General features: G+C 40.1%; 1 protein-coding gene across 1 annotated transcript; it reads right to left on the reverse strand.

Moving 5' to 3' along the window:
- On the reverse strand, window positions 1-15,235 carry LOC141110547 (uncharacterized). The gene is made up of 5 exons (XM_073601945.1): window positions 15,068-15,235; window positions 11,423-11,554; window positions 7,905-8,057; window positions 3,477-3,632; window positions 1-309 (listed from the first exon to the last, which is right to left on the reverse strand). Exons 1-5 carry the CDS (start codon window positions 15,114-15,116, stop codon window positions 173-175), a joined length of 627 nt encoding a protein of 208 aa, XP_073458046.1. The 5' UTR covers window positions 15,117-15,235; the 3' UTR covers window positions 1-172.
- Window positions 15,236-16,359: the final 1,124 nt, after the last annotated feature.

Here is a 16,359-nt window from a genome sequence, read left to right on the forward strand (position 1 = left end):
TTTTGTTAATATTTATTAAGCACATTGACCATTTCCTTTTCAGTGATGGATTTAATTGACAGCGTTCTTATGCAAAGCGTATTTTTTCTACATTTCATCTCTTATGCAGGTTTGCTATTCCTAAATGATGCAGGGTCTGATGTGCATTTCTTGTATGGTGATGTACCACATTCTATATTTTTGGTAGTGCAGGTGTACAAACCAAACGTTTCCTATCCACTTCCTTGCCTCCAGGTATTGCTGCAAACCCATAGGCACAACCACCCTTGGTAATGCATCCTTTAACCGACACATCCCTTGCTATTCCATCTGCAAGTCAAATTTCAGATATTGAAATAAAGTTTTATTTTCCATAATACCTAAAGTATGAATAGAACTACTTGTCTCGGCATAACACTACTCAAACAGCAATCTTTTTGTTTATAATTTGCCAGAAAAAAATGTATTATTACAATTTTTATTATTTACAATTAGTGATAATATATTCCTTATTTTTTTTTTTATCTCTTTTGTCAACCATTGAGATTACTGTATGTGATTAAATTCAGCAAGAAAACTAGAAAAAGCTGTAGAAGATTTTTGGAGGAAGATTTATGGAACAATTATAATGGGACAAATAACATAGAAAAGATTTTTTTTTTGGGGGGGGGGGGGGGGGTTGGGCAATGTCCTGGGAAATATGTAGCAAAGCAAAAGAAAAAAAAGTGAAAGAAAAATTAGTTTGATAGTGAGCAGCAATTAAGAATCAGTAAGAATTGAGAATCTGTTTTTTTTTTTTGCTAGAAAATGACTTAGAAACCCTAAACATTATATATACGGTATATAGATAGATAGATAGATAGATAGATAGATAGATAGATAGATAGATAGATAGATAGAGATAGAGATATATATCTATCTATATATATATATGTGTATATATATATATATATATATATATATATATATATATATATATATATATATATATATATATATATTATTTATTTTTAAAGCAGAGACCCTAGAAAATAAAATGGTGGTCGTTGCAATATTTTATATCACACTGAATTTGCACAGCAGTCTTTTAAACACATTTTTTTGGGGGAAAAAATCAATTTTAATGAATTTAAAAAATAAAAGTAAAGTTAACCTAATTTTTTTTGTAAAATGTGAAAGATGATGTTACGCTGAGTAAACAGATACCTAACATGTCATGCTTTAAAATTGCGCACACTTGTGGATTGGCGACAAACTACGGTACTTAAAAATGTCCATAGGCAACGTTTTAATTTTTTTTTTTCTGGTTACCTGTTTAGAGTTACAGAGGAGGTCTAGGGCTAGAATTATTGCTCTCGCTCTACCAATCCTGGTGATACCTCACATGTGTGGTTTAAACACTGTTTACATAGGCTGGCGTGACTTACATATGCGTTCGCTTCTGCGCAAGAGCTCGGAGCGATGGAGTGCTTTACTTTTTTTTTTTCTTATTTATTTAGCTTTATTTTTTATTTTTACACTGTCCCTTAATTTTTTATGATCACTTTTGTTCCTATTACAATAATTTAAACATCCATTGTAATAGAAATAAGCAGACAGGTCCTCTTTATTGAGAGATCCCAGATCTCTCATTTACCAAAAAAAAAAAAAGTAATTTTGAATTTAACCACTTCCCGCCCAAGGACATCATATGACATTCTGGACTTTCAGTGGGAATATCTGAATGATGGGTGCAGCTACAGGCAACATTCAGATATCCTCGTTTTCAGCCGGCGATTCTGTGCACCATAAGAACGATCATAGCGGCAGTTCCACCACTTGATCATTCTTACAGGTGACAGGAGGGGACATCCCCCCCTCCCGTCACCATCCCGTGCTTCTCCGGGCTCTCTCGTGCCATCTGGGACCCGAAGAAAGAATCGACCGCCGACGGATGACGATCATAGAGATTTCCGGTAACCAGACAGTCACCAGTCATCTCTATGACCGTTGGAGGCCCGGGCGCGACGTTATGACGTCATGTCCGGCCGCGGGTGCAAACAAAGCCGCGATTGCAGCTGGTAAGCATGAGATCATGGATTTTTTTTCCCGATCTCATGCTTTCCAGCCTGGAGGAGAGATGGGGGGGTCTTATTGATTCTGCATCTCTCCATAAAGAGGACCAAAAAAAAAAAAAAAGTAAAATAAAAAAATAAAAAATAAAAAAATTAAAATGCCCCTGTCCCCGGAAGCAAACGCACACGTTAGTCCTGCCCACATACGTAAACGCTGTTAAAACCACGTATGTGAGATATCACCGCGTGCGTTAAAGTGCAAGCAACAATTCTAGCACTAGACCTCCTCTGTAACTCTAAACATGTAACCTGTAAAAAAATTTCAAGCGTCGCCTATGGAGTTTTTTAAGTACTGAAGTTTGGCGTCATTCCATGAGTGTGCGCAATTTTAAAGTGTGACATGTTGGGTATCTATTTACTCGGCGTAACATCATCTTTCACACTATATAAAAAAATTGGGCTAACTTTACTGTTTTGTTATTTTTTAAATCATGAAACCGTCTTCAGAAAAAAAAAAACGTTTGAAAAATTGTTGCGCAAATACCGTGCCAGATAAACATCAGAAGACCAGTGACAGCTTCCTCCTGCACCTCCACCATCCAGCCCGAGACCCTGGAAACCAACGGCGCCATTGGGCATGATGACACCGCGCTTCCCAGCTGATATCACCGACCTCTGCTCCCCACTTGGCTGTCAACCACTGCTGTGCCTACACTTACCTGCCTTCTAGTAAGTGCATTACCTGTCATTAAAAGCTGATTGTTTTACTGCTACATTCAGATCGGCGCTGCTCCTCTCTCCTTTTCTTTACACACAGAGTCCTTCTACTCTTCAACAGGCTGCCCTGTGTGCAACAAGGGGTATCATCCAGGACTAATGGACCACCACAACCCATAAGGACTCGCCCCTGCCCCTCATCCCTTTCCTGTTCCAACATGACTGCACACCAGTGTACAAAGCAAGGTCCATAAAGACATGGATGAGCGAGTTTGGGGGGGAGGAACTTGACTGGCCTATACTGACTCCTGACCCCAACCCGATAGAACACCTTTGGGATGAATTAGCTCAGAGACTGTGAGCCAGGCCTTCTCGTCCAACATCAGTGTCTGACCCCACAAATGTGCTTCTGGAAGAATGGTCAAACATTCCCATAGACACACTCCTAAACCTTGTGGACGGCCTTCCCAGAAGAGTTGAAGCTGTTGTAGCTGCAAAGGGTGGGCCAACTCAATATTGAACCCTACGGACTAAGACTGGGATGTCATTAAAGTTCATGTGTGTGTAAAGGTAGGTGTCCCAATACTTTTGACAATATAGTGTAAATCAGGATTAAAAGATAAAGAAGCTGCATATTCAGTAAGTTGAATTAGCTGCTAAGGATGCATAAAACTGAGGGTTTAATATGACTTTTAGCAAACATTGATAGTAGGAATAGGTACTTACCAGACAGAACAACACGTGCACCATAATCCACACATTCTGTTTCAAATCCAAGGCAGTCCACAAATCCTGTGCTCAGGCAGACATCGGTGCTGCCATCTATGAAGCAGCTTGGACACTGATATTCGTTTGGTTTTAACTGAAGGTCACAAATGTTGGCTAGAGGGGAAAAAAAATGGAAAATAATTAACTATTCATAATTAACGAGCCTATTTAAAAAAACATTTGCAAGCAGAACAAAATTTCACTTTATGTTTTTTAATAGAATAATCCCTACTGTATATCATCAGATCCAACTAGTGGCCAGAATGTGGTATGAATTCTTATTGAATTATTTCAGAAAACGATACCGCATATTGACCACTAGATGGAGCTGATAATACGAGAATTCATATATTAGAAACATATGGTGAAATTTCATTCAGCTTGCACTAATGTTTCTGACATTCAAGGGATGTTTTATATATACCTCTGGTTGATAACTAATTTCAGTGTGTTACATATAAAGTGACCCTGTCATGAGAAAAGTGTTCTATGTGATATAAATGGGTTCCAGAAAAGAGTCAGAATCTTCTTGTACTTTTTCTGGGTCGTAATCTCAGAACACAGCGGAGGAAATCTCCAGCCAGGGACCAAGCATTCTTAAAAGGAAAGTTCAGCAATGCCTTCATTATTTTCTTATGACGGAGTTCCATTAAGAGTTAAAGTAGAACTATAGGCAAAACTTTTTTTTTTTTCGTTTTGGATAGAGCATGGGAGGGTTATAACCCATGCCAGACTTTTTTTTTTTTTTTTGCCACCTGTGTTCCATTGCAGAGATTTTCCATCTCTTCCTGTCCCATAGCCAAGCAGGAAGTGAGAAGAAATCCCTGCGAATTAAGGGAATTCCCTGGGGCCCCCCAGGTCACCAGAACTAGTGTCACCATCGGAAGATTTCCCCTCTTTTCCTTTTCTGGGGACAACCCAAAATTTTGGATTTTCTTTCTCTTTCAGTTTCAATGATAATGGTAAACAAGACAAATAGAGAGGGTGAATCTCAGCAATAGGGGGCACAGACTGCAATAAAAACCGACAAGCATTCTAATTCATCTCTACTCTACCCAAAACAAAAAAAAAAGTTTCCCTTTAGTTATACCTTAAGTGTTAGTGACAAAGATTAAGCTCTATCTTTTAAATGCAGATACCCCCACTGCCCCCCCATGTATAAGGTGCTTCTTTGCTTGAAGAGAGGGGGAGGAGACTGTCTTCCCTTCCAACAACACCTAGAGCAAAGAGAGCCAGTAGATGATGTCACCACCATAAGGAATTGTTGGCCTAGCGGCCCTTCACATCATGTGACATATAGGAATTACTATATCCCCCCCCCCCCAAAAAAAAAAAAATCTGAAAGGCAAGATCCTGGGGAATAAAATAATGGTAGATGCATGATATTTGCCCAGTTGTCAACCACATTTTCAGAAAAAAAATCCACTAAAATGAATTTATTGAAAACAAACAGAGTATTCTAAGCTCTTTTTTGTTAATATATAAAAGTTAGGTTGCTTCAAGTAAGTAAATACTGTGATGGAACCGTTCAGCACCCAGCTTGCGTGCTTCCGTCAAGATATAGCATCCTCCAGTCTGGAACCAGATATTATAGCTGAGCATACAAGACTAGCCGACCATAGCTTGTATGAGAATTGGAACTGTTTATTGAAAACTCATACAGAATTTATAGTACACCAGGTCAGGTGAGCCCGATCACATCATTGTATGCAAAGGAAACTGAATACAGGAATATAATTAACATAACTATGGAACAACCAACATATACTATATGCTAATCCACCTCTAGCAACTAATAGCTGAGCGTGATATCATTAACTTGAGCTAATTAACTAGTCACTTAAATCAACCTAGGTGGAATGCACACAATACTAGCAGACTGACAGAAACAAAAGGTGACTCGGTTAATAATGGGAGAAATACACTTGACACATAACACCTTAAACAGATTATATCAGGATACCGCAGAATCAGTTTACTTTGAGCTGATGATATTAACATCTGTTTTGAGCCTCATGGTCTGAAGCAGTCATTGTTGGTAATCGGGTATCTAGGCCCTAAACATGGATCCCGGGCCTAGATTCCCAGAGTCTGTGTATTTTGTGGAGACATGAACTTGAATCAAAAACAAGAACACCTCCCAAAGAGTAATGTTCCCTTAAATGCCAGGGCCCATAGTCAGTGGGGAAGAGGCCACCTTGCAGGCCTCCAAAAGCCTCTGTCCTGGCTGGGCAATTGTGCACATCGCAAAAAAAACTCTGGTACCCAAAATTTGAATGGCAAGGCTTAAAAATTCTTTATAGGTTATCAGTTTAGAGCAGTGTTTATTAACCTTTTTTTAGTCAAGGAACCCTTTAAAAATTATGGACAATCTCAAGGCACCCTTTATGGGCAGTCTCGAGGCACCCCATTCTAAAATATAAAACCATCCTAATAGTTCTACATAATGCAGCAACAGCCACACAAAGTAGGACACCCAACGTTACAGGTGATTTATGAATGCAAAGCAAATACACCTTCGCAAACTGGTACTGACTAGTATTCCAATGTTTCTCTTCTCCCTTGGTTTTTCGCCATCACTCAACTAATGGAGAGGGGCAAGAGAGGGGGATACAAGGATGCTATGGAGAAGACTGACATCTTCCACATCAACGGATGATGCCATTGGTCATTAGGACACCGACAGCTAGAAGGTTGTAATGGTGCACAATGTAAACCTGTGGCTTTGTGTAACTAAAAGGCAGGCTTCATCCACATGTCAGCTTGTATACAATTTTTGGGCAGTTTTAAGGCATTTTGCCAAGGCACCCCTAAAGAAACCTCAAGACACCCTTGAAGAAACCTCAAGGCACCCCAGGATGCCCAGTTGAAAAAGGCTGGTTTAGAGTTAACCAACTAGTGTCCCTAGAATTATTGCTTTCACTCCAAGGTTTGCCACAATATCTTACATGTGTGCCGCAATTAGGGATTAGTAGGACCAAAATTATTTTAATGCTTTGTAAAAAAAAAAAAAGTAATGTAACACCCAAGTCATTTCGGGGCAACACGCCCCCTTTATCAGGGTTCAACAGAGGATAAGAAAACAACATATTCAAAGAGACCCTGGGAAACTGTTAGGCCCCTTTCAAACGGGTTGTCTGATCAGGTTAACCTTTCAGATTTTCAGGTGGATCTGATCGGACACTTCATTCACTCCTATGGAGCGGCGGATGTCAGTGGCAACATGTCCACTGACATCCGCTGTTATCCAATCCGATCCTGTCCACAAAATCCAAATGGATGGTGGTCCTATTTTCCATCCATCTAGCGGATCGGATCGGATATGATTGGATGAAAACGGACATGCGGTCCATTTTCATCCAATCTTCCCATATGGGTCCGTCTCCGCTCTGCTGAGTAAGCAGAGATGAACCTGTCATCCACCTGCTCGGCGGGGATCAGTGGAGCGATCCCCCACTGAGCAAGCGGTGTCCAGCAAACGGAGGCGCCCGTGTAAAAGGGGCCTTATGCCGCGTACACAAGACCGGACTTTCCGACAGAAAAGGTCCGACGGAACCATTCCATCGGACATTCCGATCGTGTGTGGGCTTCATCGGACCTTTTTTTTTTTTCGAAAATTCCGACGGACCTAGAAATAGAACACGTTTCAAATCTTTCCGACGGAATCAGTTCCTATCGGGAAAACCACTCGTCTGTATGCTAGTCCGACGGACCAAGAACAACACAAGGGCAACTATTGGCTACTGGCTATTGGACATCCTTTTTCTAGTCCCGTCGTATGTCATCACGTTCTAAACGAATGGACTTTGGTGTGATCCTGTGTAGGCAAGTCAGTTTCAGCCGAAGTCCGTCGGAACTCCGTTGGAAAGACCGTCAGACTTCGGTCTGACAGAAAGACCGGTCATGTGTACACGGCATTAGACTGTGTAGTCAGATGAAGGAAGACTTCAAACAAGATCAATAGCTCTGGAGAGGTAGTTCCCGCACAACGAGGCTTCCCTGATAGGAATCCAAAACTAGCTCAAACCATAAAATTACAGAAAAAAAGCACCAGACTAAAACCAGACGAAAGAGTCCAAAATAATTTTTATGGTTGGTAAAAAGAAGTTATATAAAACTACCCAACATATTTTGTAGCCACAAACCCCCTTCATCAGGGCTCAAGGATAAAACCTGGATGGACTTCACCGATCTACAGTATATTAGAACCAGTATTGAACTAACCGCTTAACAGCAGTTGTTAGATACGCCTTTCAAAAATTTCCAATCAGGAATTCTGACTATCCCTCTGACTTTATTGGCATGTTTGGTTTGGATAAGTATGTCAAAGTCATTTTCTATTATAACATATTTATTATTTTCATAGAACAGGATACATTAACTTACTGTCATAGTTCAGTTCTGCATTGCTGTCATCTCCTTCCCCACATTTATTGCTCACACGGATTAGAAAGTTGTCATTGGTTGTTACAGAAAAGCAAACATCACATAATTGTGGATATGAACAGCCTTTCTGTATTGTATAATAGTCCACATTGCCTGATGGAAGGAAAAAAAAAAGAAAGAAAATAAACATTAAAATGTAACTTGAAAACAAAAAATGTATATATCAGCTTACCAGCCTTTATATATTTTTTTTTCTGTTTTTTTATTTTTTTATTTTTACCTGATGGTTCTGGTCCTGCCAGTAACACAGTTGTTGTCCTTCGGTGTATTGTGTCTATGGAGGAGCCTCATTGTCACCTTAAGCAGATTGCTCCTGATTTAGACTACACACACCTTACCCTCCATGCATCTCCATTACATAGAGGTTCTAGGCGTGCGCAGGGGGTGTGTGCCAGGTGTGCCTGGGCACACCCTAATCACCCTGTGCACATTAGCATTATCGCTCTGTGTGTCGGCGGGGAGATGGAAAATATCGCCCTCTGACAAGTTCTGCCATTAACCACTTAAAAACCGCCCACCGCATATATACTGCAGCAGGGCGGCGCTATTGTGCGAACTGTACCTGTACATCGTTTCATGCAATAGATAGTGTGGGCGCGTGCGCCCCACTGAACGGAGGAGGAGCCCATGCCACCCGCGATCGCTTCACAGAGAGGAAGAACGGGAATCTGCCTATGTAACAAGGCAGATCCCCGTTCTGACAGGGGACAACATGGAGATCTGCTGTTCCTAGTGATTAGAAACAGCGATCTCTGTGTTGTTCCTGTCAGCACTTCCCCCACACAGTAAGAAAGCACAAACAGGGAACATATTTAACCCTTTGATCGCCCTTTATGTCAGTGTCATTTATACAGTGATCAGTGCATTTTTTTTTTAGCACTGATCACTGTATTGGTGTCACTGGTCCCCAAAAAGTGTCATTCAGGGTCAGATTTGTCTGCCGCAATGTCGCAGTCCCGCTAAAAAATCGCTGATCACCGCCATTACTAGTAAAAAATAAAAAATAAATTAGAAGTCCAGAAATATATCCCGTAGTTTGTAAACGCTATAACATTTGTGCAAACCAATCAATATACGCTTGGGATTTTTTTACCAAAAATATGTAGAAGAATACATATTGGCCTAAATTGACGAAGAAATTTGTTTTTGTTTTTTTTTTTTGGATGCGTTTTATAGCAGAAAGTAAAAAAATATATATATTTTTTTTTTTAAATTGTCGGTCTTTTTTTGTTTATAGCTCAAAAAATAAACACCGCAGAGGTGATCAAATACCACCAAAAGAAAGCTCAATTTGTGGGAAAAAAAGGACATACATTTTATTCAGGTACAACGTTGCATGACCGTGCAATTGTCAGTTAAAGTAACACAGTGCCGTATCACAAAAAATGGCCTGGTCATTAAGGGGGCAAATCCTTCTGGGGCTGAAGTGGTTAGTGAAGTGCTACCATACTTCTCTTTCTTGGTGCCAACTCTGCCATAAAAAAGTGCGTAAATGTGTGTATACAGTATATATATATATATATATATATATATATATATATATATATATATATATATATATATATTATCTATACACACACAAGCATGTGTGTTTGAGCTTTGGGCTGCACACGCCTATGATAGAGGTGGTGTTTCGTAGTTTAAAGCAGAGCTTTTGCTAGAATGGTTGAAACCATTGTTTGAGATATCAGTTCGGTGCACAGGGCGTTACAAAGACACTAACATTCTGGCAGGATCAACAAACATTTTTCTGTACTTAACCACTTCAATATAAGACACTTTCACCCTCTTTCTGCCCAGGTCAATTTTCAGCTTTCAGCGTTGTCACGCTTTGAATGACAATTACTCTGTTTTGGTGGTATTTAACCACTTGCTGACTAGCCGCTGCACTTTTACTGCGGCAGAATGGCACGGCTGGACGAAACGACCTTATGTAACGTCGCTTCACCCTGTGGCCACCCGCTGCTCGCCTCCCCTGAGCTGATGCAAGTGCCTGGCGGGCGCGATGATTGCCGGGCACCCGCGATCGCTCTTGACACACCAAGAACCGGGATCTGTGTGTGTAAACACACAGATCCCGGTTCTCTGAGGGGAGAAGAGACAGATCGTTGTTCATACAAAGTATGAACAGCGATCTGTCATCTCCCCTATACAGTCATCTCCCCCCTTCAGTTAGAACACACACTAGGGAACACAGTTAACCCCTTGATCGCCCCCTAGTGTTAACCCCTTCCCTGCCAGTGTCATTTATACAGTAATCAGTGCATTTTTATAGCACTGATCACTGTATAAATGAAAATGGTCCCAAAAATGTGTCAAAAGTGTCTGATGTGTCCGTCATAATGTCGCAGTCCCGATAAAATTCACAGATCACCACCATTACTAGTAAAAGAAAATAATAATAAAAATGCTATAAATCTATCCCCTATTTTGTAGACGCTAAAAGTTTTGCGCAAACCAATCAATATACGCTTATTGCAATTTTTTTTACCAAAAAAATGTAGAAGAATACATATTGGCCTAAACTGAGGAAAATATAGCTTTTTTAAAAAAAATGGGGATATTTATTATATCAAAAAGTACAAAATATTGTGTTTTTTTGTTCAAAATTGTCGCACTTTTTTGTTAATAGCGCAAAAAAATAAAAAAAACGCAGAGGTGATCAAATACCACCAAAAGAAAGCTCTATTTGTGGTAAAAAAGGATGTCAATTCTGTTTGGGTACAGCGCCGCAGGACCGCGCACCTATCAGTTAAATTGACGCAGTGCCGAATCGCAAAAAAAGGCCGGTCATTCAGCAGCCAAATCTCCAGGGGTTGAAGCGTTTTTTTTTTTTTAAACAAATACATTTAAAAAGACCCAAAAATTCTGTTATAAACTTTTGAAAATAAATAATCTTTCTTCATAAATTTATGCCAAAATGTATTCTGCTCCATTTCTTTGGTGAAAATAACCTAATTCAGTGTTTATTATTTAGTCTGTAGGAAAGTTATAAAGTCTAAAAACTATGGGATGTACGGTGTATTTGAAAAGCAATCGATTCTGATGTACTGATGGCCTCATTTCATGAGCCCCTAAAATGCCAGAACAGTACAAATACCCCCCAGATCACCCCTTTTTGGAAAGTAGACAGTCCAAGGTATGTAAACAGCATGGATGGAGGAGGCTATTTCATTTCTTCTTGTTCACCCCTTGGCTAGTATGGTTGGTTGTCATGGAAACACCATGAAAGCACCCTTTTTTGCTAAAATAAATGTTATAAAATTAATTTTAAAAGAATGTAATAGAATGGAATAGAATGTACATTTATATATTTGAAAATGTTCTAGAAATTCTAAATTGACCAACTGCCATCATAGTTTTCCTTTAAATACATTTCACCCTTTAAACAAGGGAAGATGTGTCCATGACTTCTACTGGTTCTAGAGCCACGGCTGAGAAGACACAATCCCACTTACTGATATGGCAGTGCTCCGACGAGGTCATACAACCTGATCCATCACATTGAAGCTTGTCTTGAAGCTCGTCTTTGTCACAGCATTCGGTTGAGCCAATATTCCAGCACCGATTGCATGAGGAGGTCAGCTGGCCTGAAATTGGAAAAGGTAAGACATAGGGATTAACAACCCAAATGTAATCATATGAAATAATTAGCAGGAACAGAAATGCCATTATTTACATGTATAAGAAAATGATCAATGTAGTGACTCCAATTTATTGATGTTCAATCAAATTCCCCCAGTTGCATTGCTGATAAGTGTTGCTGTAATGTTATTGGTCAGTGTAGTGCCCCAGTTACATTGGTTTAGTTTAGTACCCCCAATTACATTGATGGTCAGTGTAGTGCCCTCAATTACAGTTAGGGTCATAGGAGTGTGCACAGGGTGTGCTGGATGTGCCTGGGCACACCCTAAACTTTTCTGAATGAACACAGTGATTGATCAGTACCGATCACTCATTGTGTACATATAAAACTGAAGCTTAGTAAACTGTGTTACATATACACACACACACACATACGCATGTGTGTTGGAGCTTTTGGATGCACACCCTAATGCAATAGGCTGCACACACCTATGGTTAGGGTACTGCCCCATTACATGGGGGGGAGTCAGGGTAGCCCCTCCAGTTACATTAGCGGTCAATTTGGTGCCAACAGTTACATTAGTACAGTGAAGTGTACCCTGTTGCAGTCAGTGCAGTTTCCGAATTACACTGGGGGTCAGTGAAGTGTCCTAGTTACAATGGTGGTCAATGTAGTGTCCCTGTAATATTGGTGATCAATCTAGTGCCCCAGTTAAATTGGTAGTCAGTTTAGTACCTCGAATTGTATTGATGGTCAGTGTAGTACCTTTCCTTACAGTTAGTGTAGTGCCCCTATTACTTTACGGGTCAATATAGTCCCCCCAGTTACATTGGTGGTCAGTTTACAGTTACATTGGTCTAGTGAAGTGTCCCCAGTTACAGTGAGTGACGGTCCCCTATTACATTGGGGGTCAGTGTACTGTCCCCAGTTACAATGGTGGTCAATGTAGGGTCCCCATAATATTGGTGGTCAATGTAGGGTCCCCATAATATCGGTGGTCAATGTAGGGTCCCCAAAATATCGGTGGTCAATGTAGTGCCCCGGTACATTGATTGTCAGGTTAGTACCCCCAGATGCATTTATGGTCACTGTAGTACCCCTGCTTACAGTTAGTGTAGTGTCCCTATTGCTTTACGGTTCAATATCGTCCCCCCAGTTACATTGGCAGTGAGTTTTCTACCACTAGTTACATTGCTCCAGTGAAAGGTCCCTAGCTACAGTGAGTGACGGTCCCCTATTACACTGGGGGTCAGTGTACTGTCCCAAGTTACATTGGTGGTTAATGTAGGGTCCCTGTAATATTGCTGTTGCTTACAGTTAGTGTAGTGCCCCTATCACTTTTGGGGTCAGTATTGTCCCCCAGTTACATTGGTGGTTAGTTTAGTACCACCATTTGCATTGGTCTAGTGGAGTATCCCCAGTTACAGCTAGTGATGTTCCCCTATTATACTGGGGGTCAGTGTACTGTCAGTTACATTGGTGGTCAATGTAGGGCCCCAATAATATTGGTGGTCAATGTAGGGCACCAATAATATTGGTGGTCAATGTAGGCTTCCCATAATATTGGTGGTCAATGTAGTACCACCAGTTACATTTGTCTAGTGGAGTGTCCCCAGTTACAGTGAGTGTTGGTCCCCTATTACACAGGGGATCAGTGTACTGTCCCCAATTACGTTGGTGGTTAATGTAAAAACAAAGGGCAGGAGGTAGAGAGCGGCCGCAGTGAGCTGCTTCTGTCGGTCAGTATCTCAGTACCCCATGCAAGGAGGACCAACCCCTAAAGGGGGGGGGGGGACTATTGCGGTACTAGATATAATCAAATATTCAGTAAGAAAAGGTAGAAAAAAGGATCATAATATAAAAAATTACATTTTAATAGAAAACATGATTAAAAGATTTTTTACAGTGTCACATACAGTTGTAATAAAAAGCGGAAGCAGTAAATTGGTGGTGGTTAATGTAGGGTCCCTGTAATTAAGGTAAGTATGAAACAATTTTTGTTTTTTTTGTTTTTTTTTCATTTTGGATAGAGTAAGGGAGGGTTATAACCCGTCAGATTTTTTTTTTCCCACTGGGGAGATTTACCTTCACTTCCTTTCCATAGCCAAACAAGAAGTGAGAGGAAATCCCTGCAAATTAAGGGAATTTTCTCTGGCCCTCCCAGGTCACCAGAACTAGTGTCCCCATTGGAAGAGTTTCCCTCTATCACTTTTCTGGGGGACAACCCAAAATTTGTGATTTTCTTTTACATTCACTTTCAATGATAATGGTAAACAGGACAAATAGAGATGGGGAATCTCCCTAACGGGGGGCACAGAAAGCAATAAAAACAGACAAGTTTTCTTCTCCCTCTCCAACTCTATCCAAAAGTTAAAGTTTTGTCTTTAGTTATACTTTAAAGTGGTTGTAAAGTCAGATTTTTTTTTATCGTAATGCATTCTAACTTACTGTGTGTAACAGCCCCCCGTAATACTTACCTGAGCCCCATCTCTTTCCAGCGATGTTGCACAAGAGACTCGGCTGCCTGGGACTCTTCCTCCTCATTGGCTGAGATGGCAGCATAGCGCCATTGGCTCCCGCTGTTGTGAATCAAAGTCAGTGAGCCAATGGGGAGAGAGAGGGGGCAGGGCTGAATCTTGGCTCTGTGTCTGAATGGACAGGCAGAGCAGTGGCTCGGCTCAGGTGCCCCCATAGCAAGCTGCTTGCAATGGGGGAAGGTAGGGGGGGAGGGGCCAGAAGTGCCGGTGAGGGACCCGAAAAGAGGAGGATCGGGGCTGCTCTATACAAAACTACTGCACAAAGTAGGTAAGTATAACATGAAAAAAAAACTGAGACTTTAGTTTATTTAAAGTGGAACCTAACTGTGTCTGAGCACCGCAAACTGAAAATGCTATTTAATTTATTTTAGTATTCAAAGCAAGCTTGCCCATTCATCCATGTCTCCATGCTTTATTTTGTTGAGAAATCACTTTGAAAAACATCCCCCAATTATTTCTAGCAGCTGCCATCTTGAGTAAGGGCAGATGATTCATTTAGCATTTACTTCTTGGAATCCATCTGCCCTTAGGTCAGGCATGCAGACAGGAGGGTGTGCTTAGCTGAGAAAGCCCCTCTTTCAGATGAAAGAAAAAGAGGCTCTTGGGATGTATGACAATATTTTAGCCTAGGCCAGAAACCAGGAAGCAACTGAAGAAATGTAAAATGAAAAAGTTTAAAACAAGTAAGTATAAATGACCTTTCTATATATTTATGAATGCTAGAAGCATACGGATTAAAATAGTTAATGTTGATTGAGAGAGTTTAGTTCCACTTTAACAGGCAATGTAGGAGCAAATAAGCGAAGTTAATTGTTAGGGTCTACGTGTACTATAACTGGCTGCCTTTAGAGAGCCTATGAGTAAGTGGAGGGCCTAAACTTAAGTTTTCCTACAAAAGACAAGCTCTAATGTGAAAGGATACTCTGCTTAGTATGTTGGCACAAAATAAATAATAAAATACAATTTTAAGTATTTCTTACCTGTAATTACCAAACAGCTCAAGATCAAAAGGATGAAGATTTTATTCATGGTTATGGAAGCCCCGATTCAGGTTTGAAGGCTGATAGTTGAGTTGCTAGTCCTGTCTTGTAGTCACTTGTCTGAGACTAGCTTTGAGTGATTAGTTAAGCTGAAAGGATAGATCTTTATACTTTTTTGAGTGTCATACTATGCCAAGGAGCAAACAATTCCTCTTCCTTTTAGTAGTCTTTAAATTACATTTTATAGCCTTGTTTACTCAACCAATTATCCAAAATATTTAAACACCTGTGCGAAATCTTGTGAAATAATTTGTGAATAGATTCCAATTAAAAGGAATCATGGCAGCCAAAAAACAAAATAGCCAAGGCATGGAAAAACCCCATATTCTTGCTTCAGCAAGAGCAAAAACAAGATCACCCAAGCAATGATTCATAAAAAGATTTACGCCATATTTTCAGACAGGAACGCTTAATACACTAAAGTATGGATGCCATGGGTAGCTACTGTAAATCTAGAAAAATATACTCAAGGATGAGCTGGGAACTTTTAGACTCGCAAGTGTAGTCAGATGGGGAAAAATGTCAGACAAACTCCAACCTTCTGGCAAGGTAGATACCACACAGAAAGACTTCCCTAGATGGGGACCAAACGGTAAACCAAAATATATAAATCACCAGACCAAAATTGGATCAAAGTTCAAGTTAATTTTAGTTTTTGATTAAAAAAAAAAAAAAAAAGTCATACAAAATACAGTCAACATATTTCAGGGGCAACATCAGAGCTCAACCCAGGATAAAACCTGGGTGGACAGTGACTTCACAAATCTGTATTAGAACCAGTGGAGACCATTGCTACTCAACAACTTATGTTGTTGCTGCTCTTATGTTGTTACCAACAATTACAATTATCTATCGCTCTTTCATCTGGTTTTAGTCTGACATTTCATTTCTATTTATTTATTTTTTATTTTAATAAATTACATTTTTATTTAACATACATCAACACTTCATGAGACATGCATGAAAAAGGATGCATGAAAAGGAAAAGAGGAGTAACACCTAGGCAGAGATCAAGTGGTATAATATGGTAAAACAAGTAAGAGGTGGCTTGGTCTTCACTGTCTTCCATGCCACCCAACTGATAATGGATTTGGATCTTTTTGGAGATGAGGAAGGTAGGCTGATAGGAGCATTTTCATTAGATATAGAAAAACATAGAAAGACATTCATTTTAATTGTTTCCATCCTACCAAGGCATACGAAATGTGTAATGTCCAATTTTTTGAGATCTT

This window comes from Aquarana catesbeiana, linkage group LG10 (assembly GCF_042186555.1).
Source record: "Aquarana catesbeiana isolate 2022-GZ linkage group LG10, ASM4218655v1, whole genome shotgun sequence".
Lineage (NCBI taxonomy): Eukaryota > Metazoa > Chordata > Amphibia > Anura > Ranidae > Aquarana > Aquarana catesbeiana.